Source organism: Rhizophagus irregularis, chromosome 3, assembly GCF_026210795.1.
Source record: "Rhizophagus irregularis chromosome 3, complete sequence".
NCBI lineage: Eukaryota > Fungi > Glomeromycota > Glomeromycetes > Glomerales > Glomeraceae > Rhizophagus > Rhizophagus irregularis.
In genome coordinates, this window is record NC_089431.1 from 5,901,211 (window position 1) to 5,912,792 (window position 11,582).

The window sequence follows — 11,582 nt, forward strand, 5'->3', positions numbered from 1 at the left end:
TCTCTCTTTCTTTTCGTTCCTTTGTTTTCTCTATTTCATTTTTTCACAATGGTTTTTTTCTTTTTTTTCTTCTTTCCCTTTATTCTTTTTCTTTGGGTATTGATATGAAAAAAAAAATTATTATAAAAAGGTAAAAACTATTAAAACTTAACACGTAATTATTTTTAACGCGTTATATAAATATCAAAGATAGTTTAACATAACCCAGCGAGAGCAGAATATGTACCTGTTGTACGCCAGAATAAAAATAGACACGCATATACAGTGGTCTGACTGTAATTGTTAATATGAATATATTTTGTTGAATAAAGTATACTGTTGATAACAAAAACTGTCAAATGTTTTTCAATATTAAAAAAAAATTGAATAAAGAAATGTAGACGTAAAGCATTAATCGTGAATGTTTAACGTATACAACAACAATGATTTAATTGGATAAAAATTGCAAAGTCGTATGCTAATAAATTCATGAATAGTGCTTCGCACAGCCAGTCCACTCGAGCCGGCTCGCGAGCTAGGTATATCAAAGAGCCGAGCTGGCGAGGTCGTAATAAATTTGGCTCGGCTCATTCGACAGCTGATCAGCTATTCGAGCTGGCTCGCGAGTTATGAGCTGGCTCGCGAGCTCCAGAACTTTTTTTCTTTATTATTGCCAGCGTCACGTGATTTTTAATTTTGGCCGGAATTAAGTGATTGACATGGAAATCTCCTTTTTTGGAATCCTGTGCAACGCATTTCACCATTTTTGATAAGAAATAAAATTGCCTTTTTTGGATTGTGTAACGTTACTCAGGTGTTCAAAAAAGGAAATTTCCATGTCGATTACTTAATTCTGGCCAAAATTAAAAAAATCACGAGAAATATACAGAATTTGATAAAAGCTCGGCTCGGTGCCACCTCCAATGCCCACCTTAAAACTCGGCTCGGCCCGGCTCGAGGTTGGCTCGACACGAGCCAAGCTCGAAAATTCTAATCGAGCCGAGCCGGCTCGAATTTTGGCTCAGCTCGGCTCAAGCCGGCTCGTGCGGAGCTTTATTCATGAATACGATATCAAATAATATCGTAACAATATCGTTATCTTTATTTATTTAATAAATCATGCACGTTATCATAAATAAATATACCAAAAAGAATCATGAGATATTGTACTGCATAATAAAGCTATATAGCCGTAAAATAATAATTATTTTTTATCCACAAATCAATTTTCGTATCATAGACAAAGTGAACTTTCTGTACGTGGTCAATTATTAATATCGGGAAGATTCTTCTCCAGCAAATGTCTTGGCTTGTCTGAATGCGAAAAAGAGGACATTTCAATACGTTGTGAATTCTGTTAATATTGTTAAACCAATCAATAGTAATAAAGGCATAATATTTATCATCATTGCCTTTGTATTTGAAGATCCCTTTTATAATCGCATAACATTCACCACTGTCTTCCTCGTGTATTGTTACGACGTCACCAATATGAAGATGTACTTTGGAAAATACACCATCGCTTTTTTCCATAGTGTATGTCGCCAATTCATACCAGCTCATTTGAGAATATATAAGAGCTGACTTTTGTCCAATGTCCATAAATGAAAGAAGCAACTCAGATTTGAAATTTGGCAAATTTTTCATAATATTTTCACGATCCTGACGGGATAAGCTTCTCTTTAAGATAATATTTGTAATAAAATCCACTGGAGATGAAATCGCTAAATAATTGCGGAAATATTATTATTATAAAATTGTAATACAAACCTTCTTCATTTCCTTCCAGTTCTTGTTCATTTGATACCTTGTCTTCAGTACACAGGTCGAACAGATATCATTGTCACAAAATTTGCCTGGATTTTTTCTGGCAAATTGAGAATTATCCCGGTAAATTGGGGTAAATTGTGTTACAATTTTGGGATATGTTGGATTATCTAATATGACCGCAGAATATACATCTGAAGGATGGACCAGATTATTTAATTGTTATTCAATAGGAGAAGAGTGTCTTAATGTTATATTACAACAAGACATTTTAAAACGTGAAAAACGAGTTGCAAAGTGCAGAAGAGCAAAAAATATTGGACATCATAAAATAGCAAATATGAACAAATCTAATAATAATACTAGGGGTCGTAGTAGAGGTGGAGTTCAGCATGTATTGCCATCTAATATATTTACAAATCAATCTTCAAATTCAAATACTTCTGTTTTTAATGAATCACAACATTCTTTTAGTATGCCTTCTAATCCCAATAATTCTTTTGATCAAAATATTAAGTACTTGAACAACAATTTACAAAATATACATCTAAATTCTAGTGTTCTCTCGCAATCTAATCCTAATGCAGAAATTCAGAATCTTCCTAATATACAAGCTATTCATTCTCTTCCAGACTCAATTCAAAATTCCCGCCCAACCAAACGTACCAAAAGAACAACCCATACACAAGAATTATCATTTTTAAAACCATTAGTGAATGATACAAGCGAAGAAAATATTAATAATGCTATTCAACAATTGAATAATTGGAATATAGCAAATAATCAAACTGAAAATATGTGGGATAGACAACGCGTAATAAAATGGATACAAACACGAACCCGTAATGATAGGTTGACAAGAGAGAAACGAGAACGAAATAATTAAGTATAAAAATAAATTATTAGTATCAATATATTGTATTAATATAGAAACATTGTAATATTTACCATTATTAATAAAGAATTTTTATATTATCAGCCATCTTTCAACAAAATACATATATACTTCTGACCAAATTTTACAATAATACACCTATATTAACGGTTGACATTTCATGTAAAAAACTTTGCGAAAGAACTTATATTGGCAGAAGGATCTCAGCCATTTGAAAGTTCATACGAATTACTTTTAATGTATTTCAAAAAAAGTTTAAAGTCGTTGTCCTGTTCGAACCAAATGAAGATAGGCTAATTTATGTAGTACAAGATTTTTAATTTGTGCTTGCCGCTGCGCTGGAAATGTCCAGTGACTGTTAATGACTAAGAATTGCGTGATTTGCCATAAATAGATTTTAGATTATTCATCAGTCGTTATTTGCTAACATACCAGCTCGGAATGGCCTATTATTTTCGTAGGAGCGTTTTACCAACTCGCCTTGTTACCCGTAAAGACATGCTTTTTCAACCACAAAAATTTGCGTTAAGAAATTCAAACCATTACTTGTTTCAATCCCCATTTTCGAGATATTATACAAACTCTACGCCTCCCCCCCAAGAAGTTTCTACCTCTTCCTCTTACCTGAATAAATTCGCAAAAGCCACTACAAAACGGCTTCCGGTATAATCATTATTGTTTGTTGTGCATATTATTTTGGTCAAGTTCCTCAAAACTGTTCCATTTGTAGAATGCTATATTGGCAAAGTTAGTTGTGGCTGGTGTTATTAGTTTGATATCGACGGATCTTCTTTATGCTTGGTATCGGAACAGGCACAACGAGCGTCTTCTAAACAAAACTATAGAAAAGGGCACTCGACCTAAAATTGATGTTTTAGATGATGAGTTTGTTCCCCGACCTCTAGTTGTAAATCGTCTTAAACAAATTCTTCAACCGGATATAAAACAATCATCTTATCATGTAGTTTGTGGAGAACACGGTACCGGGAAAACCATATTAACCAGAATTGCATCAAGGGAAGTAGGGCAGGGTGTCATATACGTTGAAATTCCTTCTGATCCTTCTGATCCTAGTAAAATAAATATAGAGGACTTTGGCGATGCATTTGGAGAATCTCTTAACTTTAAATTTGAGGAACATATTTCTTTTACGGCACAGCTTATGAAGAAAATATTAGGTGGTAATGGTAAGGTAATCATTATTATCCTTTACAATTGAAGCTTTTGATCCTAATGTTTCTTTTTAAAGGTAAAGTCGACGCGAGACCCAAGTGGAAAAGAGCCTTAAAAGCCTTCAAGAATGCCGGTGCAGCGTACAAAGCAAAGTACAATAAACTTCCAGTCATCGTTTATGACAACATCAGCGGATTAGTTGATGTAAACCCCAAAGTTCTTGATGCTCTTCAAAATGATGCCAAAATGAATGCTGACCACCGAAAATACATCGCAGTATTTGTCAGCAGTGAAGGTTCTGTTCCTCGAAGAATGCAGGGTAAGTGCTAACAAGGTTTTTTCGGGCAAAGCATAATTTGTTGATCAACATTCTTATTTCTAGGACGTAGTGCTATATCACGTGCAGAGGAACCAATCGAAATTGGGGACCTTACCAGAGAAGAATCATTGGACTACCTGGTCAATAAGCGTGGAATCAAGACTGTAAGTAAAGACAACAAGATCGATACTACTGAAGCTGAAAGATTATATGAGTTAGTTGGTGGACGCATTGTGGATCTTCAGTCAGTGGCAAAGAAATTTCTTGAAGGACAGAATTTCGAAGGTACTATGTTTTGTTTGACACTTTACATTTAATGAATTTATGTAAATTTGCTTTGATCACTTCTAACTCTATTTCTGCAGATATCAAAAAGAAACAGTTTATAAAAGCTGAGGATAAGCTTAGAACCGCAAAACTCCTTAAAGGCGATGAATTTTATGAAGTAGGAAAGTGTGTCATTAAAGCTTTGTTAGACTCCAAAGAACTTAGCCGTATTGCATATGAGGAATTTTTTAAGAATCGTGATGAAGCCAATAAAGTTTTGGGGTTAAATGTTTTCGCTTATCATCCTGAACAAAATACCGTAACCTTTCAATCTCAACTGATAGAAAGCTATGTTCGGGAAAATGCTAATATATATCTTAAGTAATAGAGTTTATGATTTTAGAATTCGATATATATATATATATATATATATATATCATGGAGTTTATCTGATTAGTCATATAATTCATAAGAATTTTTAGCGTCGCCAAAATCACGTGATTGATCGTTTATTATATATTTTTGTAAAGTAGTAATATACAAGAAAGGGCTGGCCAGTTAATTAAAATGTAAAAATAATGAAGCAGAGTTTCAGGGGAGGAATTTGCCGAGCCCTAACCCATATAATGGCAATGTGTTAAAGTTGGATAATTTTAATAAGTAGCAATAATAAAAACATAAAATTTCGGACTAGTATTCATGTAATTTTTATGGATTTTACAAAATTCCATGGAAATCTACAAGTAATATGGCAAAAAAAATTTTCGCCGCTCACGTGGCAATTATTATATTTTAACAAAGTACTTCAATAAATAAAATTTCAAATTTCAGACTATTGTTGTTTATAGGTGACAGCCACCATACTCCATACTAACTATTAACTTTATTATTTATAATACTACTGCTATTACTTGTGAAACTAACTACCCTTTTTCCCTCTTTCTCAATCCATAGAATTATTTTATCTATCATACATCAGGAAATTTTTTCAGGTGATATATAGCAATATATATCACTTTATCGATATTTATCACATTATTTATGAAATGTAATATATATCGATAATAATCACACTCGTCGAGTAGTATCGATATGGATAAAAATGATAAATCATCAAATTTAAACCTAAATGATATATATCGATATTTAACATAAATAATAAACAATCGATATTTAACTTAGACAATAAACATCAAAATTTACTTAAATGATAAACATCAAAATTAATTTTGTTTAATCATGATATTGTAATATACAAATAAAATGAAATAAAAATATAATTTAAATATAGTAATTCTACTCATAAATTTTAACCCGAACTCCGAAAGACGGAATTGATGAAACTACAAGAAAACTGAAGTAAATAGAAAAGTTAGCAAAAGTTTCTAATAAAATAAAATAAAAAATCCAGTTCACAACAGTATGTTGCGAAACCAGAATGGCAGAATTGAAAACCTACACACCAAATTTCACACATCCAAAGGCTCAGCCATCTAAAAAAAAAGGAAAGTTAAGCTGACACCTAAAAAAAGAAAAAAAAATCAGACTTTTTCAAATAAAAATCAAAAAAAAATATTTTCAAAGCTTCAATTTACCGATCCAAGTCACCAAGAAAGAAACTGGTATTTAAAAAAAAATTTCAAAGATTTACTTAAGATCGAAAGTTTGAAGGCGTCAAAACAAAGAGCCGATACATACCTAAAAAATTAAAATTTTTTATTTTTAAAATAAAAATAAGTTTCGAAATGAAGCCTTTAAAACTTACCAATTTAAAGTGGTAATGTCAAAGTTAACTTAAAAAAAGAAAAAAAAAATTAAAAATTTTATTTAAAAAAAAACAAAATAAGTTTCAAAATGAAACTCTCAAAACTTACCGATCCAAAGTCAAAGTCGAAGCCAATACATACCTAAAAAAAGAAAAAAATTAGAAATTTTTACTTAAAAAAAAGTCAAAAAAAGTTTTGAAACGAAAAGAAACTTTCAAAACTTACCAATCTGAACGAAAGATCAAAGCTAATATATGCCTAAAAAAAAGAACTAATTAAAAATTTTTATTTAAAAAAAAAGAAACAAGTTTTGAAGCGAAACTTCCAAAACTTATCGATCTGAAGCCAATACCTAAAAAAAAGAAAAAAAAATAGATTATTTTTTTTAAAAAAAAACACAAGAAAGAAGGAAACTTCTGAGATTTACTGATCTAAAGCCCAAAAGGAAAATTAAAGCCGATCTGAAATACAAAATCCACGTGATCAGACCTGTCTAAAAAATAAAAAAAAAATTTGAAATGTTAATAAACGTTTTGTTACTGTAAAAATTAAAAAAAATAAGAAAACTAACCACCATTTTCACAAGAGATCCGCTGAAATAAAAATGTTACCTAAAAAATAAATTCGTAATTTTTTTTATTTTGTAAAAAGCGGTTAATTTAGGTGAAGGGAAGGATAAAAGAAAGGAGGAAATGAAAGAAAGGGAGAGAGGGGAACGAGAGAGAAGAATGAAAAAGGGGAAAGATAAAAACAAAGAAGAGGAGGAAAAAGGGAAGAACGAAAAAGGGGAAAGAGAAAAACGGAAGGATTTTATTAAAAAAAGTTTAAAAATAGTTTAAATAAAAAAAGTAGATTAGTATTATATGATACGTGATACACGTAATACATAATTTTGTAATGGGATGTGTATAACTAAGTCAAGCCCATAGATACCTATATTTGCCATCTTGACCATTAACAAAAAATCCTTTATTTAATAATGAAAATATCAATAAAATATAAACAAAATCAAATAATCATGCTTGGTTTCTAAGAAATTCATGAGAATTAAGTAAATTAAAATAAATTCATCAATTAAATCAAAAAAATTAATAAATTTATCAAAATCTTAAATAAAATATCGTTGAATTTCCCCTTTTCGTTAATAAAATAATGATTTTTATAATAATAATTTCTGAATTCATAAAAATATTTCCTCTTTCTATAATTAAAATTCTTCAATTTCAATTTTCTTCCATTTCGTTATTAATAAAAGTTGTATTCGATAATCATTTTTTCGCGAGATTTTTAATTTCCTTGTAAAAATATTTTCATCCCTTTTTTGGTTTTCTTTTAAAATATTACTTTTCTATAATTTCTTAAATATAATTTAAATAGATATTCATTAAAGAACCTATCTTACAATTTTACATACTCACAAAAATAAATATTACATTAATAAGTCGATCATTACTATCTTCAATTTTCCGCTGGTTGGACATTTTTATTGGTAAAACATTTTAAAATTTTTAAGTTTATATACTTAGAATAAATATATTACTGCGGTTTATAACTACTCAATAATTGTATTTTGTTAATAGATGTTTTTTAATTACCAATGAACCAGAACTAAGATCAAACAATATAAATAATTAATATTAATCTTGGTGGAATAATTGCGATAATTATTAAATTATTAGTGTTTATCATGTTAGTAATTATCAATATCGTACTAATCATAGTTTATCAAAAATTATCGTGTTGAATTTTTCAATAATTATCAATACTGTGAATTAATATATTTATTTTCTTCGATAATTACTAAAATCGTAAATTAATTTGTGAAATTTTTTCAATGATTATTTAAACCGTAATTTATCAATAGTTAACTTATGCAATTTTTTCGTTATATATCTATATCATAAATTATCATCAATTAATATGCAGATTTTTTTTGTTAAGCATCAATATTGTTAATTAATAGCAATTAACCTAGTGATAATTATTGGTAATCATCAAATTTGTTAATTATCGTTATATTTCTTGATAAATACCGATAGGGTGATTTATCTCCTGAAAAATTTTCCCGATGTAGTTTTTCTTGGATTTGTTCAGTGATGATAGAAGTTAGCTAATATATCAGGACTAAGTCTGATTTCATCAGACAATATATTAATGTCATGTATTGCTCAACACCAAAAAGTGTTAAGCAATAAACCCTTTGTTAACTGATACCATTTAAAAATGTGTAAAATAATATAAATTTAAGTATAGAGCAACATATACAGTAAAACAACACAATTTAACAACATGTAATACAACATATTTTAAGTATTGAAAAATGCATAAATTAATATAATTTTTAATTACTGTATTATTATTCACAAATTAAAATATTTTTTCAGGAAACGTAATTATATATGCAGTTTTAGCAGGTGTATTATTCTATTTTTATCAACCTAAAATAAATAATAAACTTTAAAAAATATGTACTGAAAATAAATGGAGGAATTATATCTGCATGTGATTTATTATACATGATTTCTGACTTTTATTTTGCGTCTTAGCAGAATCAAATCGATTTTCTTCCACAAGTTAATTGTTTAACTATAGGTAAACATTCCAAATATAACAATAAAATTAAAATGTATTGGGTCAAATTCACTACCATTTTTTATTAAAAAAGAAAAAAAGGAAATCACTTTCCTATACAAATATATATTCAATACATTATACATCCACCCAAAACTTTTTGATAAATAATCTTCATATAAGTCACATCTTCTTTCTTTTATAATTTCTAAAGTTGCATCTAAGGTTGCTGGAGAAACTAGGGGGTTTTAGCAAGTTGGCAAAATGCCAAAATAGCGAAACTTTGCCAAAACTATATGAAAGTCTTATTAAAAAGTTGGCGAAAGCTCTGGAGAAAAGCGAAACCTGACGAAACTTATTATAAATGCCAAAACTGCCAAAATCTATAATAAAACTATAGTAAAATCTTGGAGAAACTAATCGTAGAATTTTGGAGAGGTTTAGACGAGCAACGCAGTTGCATCAGAAAGTTTTAGGTGAGTATATAATATGTTAAACAATGTTATGTATTGCTCAACACTTTTTGATATTGAATAACGAACGAACGCTTTTGCCCATTTAAAAACATGTATAAAAACAACGCAAATTTAGTGGTTAAAGCAATACATATAATAAAATAATACTATTTAACACATAATACAACATATTTTAAATATAGAAAAACATGTAAATTAATATATTTATTTTTAATTAATGTATTATTATTACTTTCAGTTTACAAATTATATAATACTACTGTAACGTAAATACTACTAGTAATGAAATTTCACGATTAAAGAGCTATTTAAAAATTAAAAATGTATATAATAAAAATAAATTATTAATAAATGTATTATTATATGCATAATTTTCTTTCCGAAAAAATTTACTACAAAAAATAAACCAAAAAAGAATAAAATTGCTATGAATGCAGAGCGATCAACGCCGCCCGTACATGTGATTTTTAATAATGTATAATTTGTTACCCCGTCACACCCTCCTTGTTTCCGTTTTTACTATGTATTCCGGGACTTTAGAATTTTTTTAGTATGAAAAATCCTATTTGTCGCCCTTATTCCATCCCATCATAATTTCAGCTAAATTTTATAATTCCGGCAAAATTGCCTTTTTGGAAACTTGAGTAACGTTATACAATCCAAAAAAAGCAATTTTGTTTCTCATAAAAATTGAGAAATGAGTTACACAAGATTCCAAAAAAGGCAATTTCTATGTCGATTATTTAATTCCGCAAAAAAAAAAATCACGTGACGCTGGTGATAGATTGCTGCCGAGCGATAAATATGACTTCAAAAAGCATAACAAATAAATGTTTTCTGAAAAAATAAAAAAAAAGTAAGTTTCATAATGAACAAAACTTATTATATTTTGCGGGTTATAGTATGCTCTACATATATAGTATTACAAAAAGAATTTCTAATATACCGAATTACAGTCAATTCTCTTTATAAATTCGCGGCAATTTAAGACAAGTCCCATATTTGGTGATTATAAAGATATAAAAATTTTCTTATATTTATATACCTAATTCTGGCCAAAAATTAACAATTTTAGTTAAATTATCTTAAAAGCTTTATTGTATCGTAATTTCGTCAATATTAATCGCAGAGAGATGATCTTACCGCCATTCGATTCGTCTTGATGAGATGGTTCTAATGGTATGAAATCAATCGCTAGATCTTTTAATTAAAAAATATTAAATGGTTTTTAAGCAGTAAACTCTGTCAATATTGATCACAGAAAGATAACTTACCACCCCATTCGATTCACACTTGATGAGGCGATTCTAACTATTAATCCCTTTTTATAATTACTAAGTACTGAGTAATTTAGCAAAATGTCAAATGGTATAATAAACGTAAATCAAGAAATATTATAATGCCGATGTTTAACATTTTGTTGAATAACTTATCAGCCAGTGAAAGTAAAAGGATAAAACTAAGGGTTGGTCACCCTATCTCAGTAGTTAGTTATTGAGACCTTTATTAAGCCTGAGTATGGTAAGGTCACAGGTTCAATTACCATGACTACAGAAATAAAAAGAATTTTACTGTGGACGCTACAACTAATAGCGTGAAAGTACAGGGATTAGTGTAGTTGGATAGGACCCGAAGAATACATATACAACTAGAATCCAGGACCTAAAATTTTAATATAACTTTATACACAATTTTATTAGAAGTTTTATACAAAATCGTCACGTAAGTTCAAATTTTATTATAAATTATACAGATTATAAATCCGAGTTTATATAAAAAAAAAATTTTTAAAGGAAAATTTCAATAAATATATTAGCTTAAATAAAATTTTTAAACAAAATTGCATGTTAAAATTTTAAATACCCGATAGATATTGATGCCCAATATGTATAATATATAGTAAGTTTTATGCAAAAATTTGGGTGTATCTTATAAAATAAAAGAAAATACATTTTGTTATATATCTCACCCAGTGATCGTAAAAAGATGAAACGCAGCTCGTTGGATTCGTCTTGACAAGACGAATCGAATGGTAGTAGTTTCGTGTTTCTAGGTGTGATAGATGTTGAGCTATACCACACATCCGGCACTTTGTATTTTTATACACTGTGCGTTTTTACATTTTATCCGCTAACTCGGCATCCATCGCGCCTAGAAATATGAAACTTCCACCATTCGACTCGTCGTATTAGACGAATCTAATAAGCTGTGTTTCGTTTCTCTATGATTACTGGATCTTTGAGATATATAATAAAATGTATTTTTTTTAATTTTGTAAATGAATTTTAAAAAAATTTCTTCGTTTTTATTAAAAAAATGTCTTTAAACTGACATAAAAACCTTAAGCAAAAACAATTTCTATTAAAAAA

The 11,582-nt window shown here is 28.9% G+C and overlaps 2 protein-coding genes across 2 annotated transcripts; both read left to right on the plus strand.

Annotated features, from left to right (window-relative positions):
* Positions 1-1,921: 1,921 nt before the first annotated feature.
* On the plus strand, positions 1,922-2,632 carry OCT59_021418 (uncharacterized protein; the record flags this gene model as incomplete). The annotated part of the gene is made up of 1 exon (XM_066149864.1): positions 1,922-2,632. One exon carries the CDS (start codon positions 1,922-1,924, stop codon positions 2,630-2,632), a length of 711 nt encoding a protein of 236 aa, XP_065990727.1.
* Positions 2,633-3,035: 403 nt separating this feature from the next.
* OCT59_021419 (uncharacterized protein) lies at positions 3,036-5,188 on the plus strand. The gene is made up of 5 exons (XM_025328892.2): positions 3,036-3,304; positions 3,372-3,828; positions 3,891-4,133; positions 4,197-4,418; positions 4,499-5,188. Exons 1-5 carry the CDS (start codon positions 3,083-3,085, stop codon positions 4,783-4,785), a joined length of 1,431 nt encoding a protein of 476 aa, XP_025164709.1. The 5' UTR covers positions 3,036-3,082; the 3' UTR covers positions 4,786-5,188.
* Positions 5,189-11,582: the final 6,394 nt, after the last annotated feature.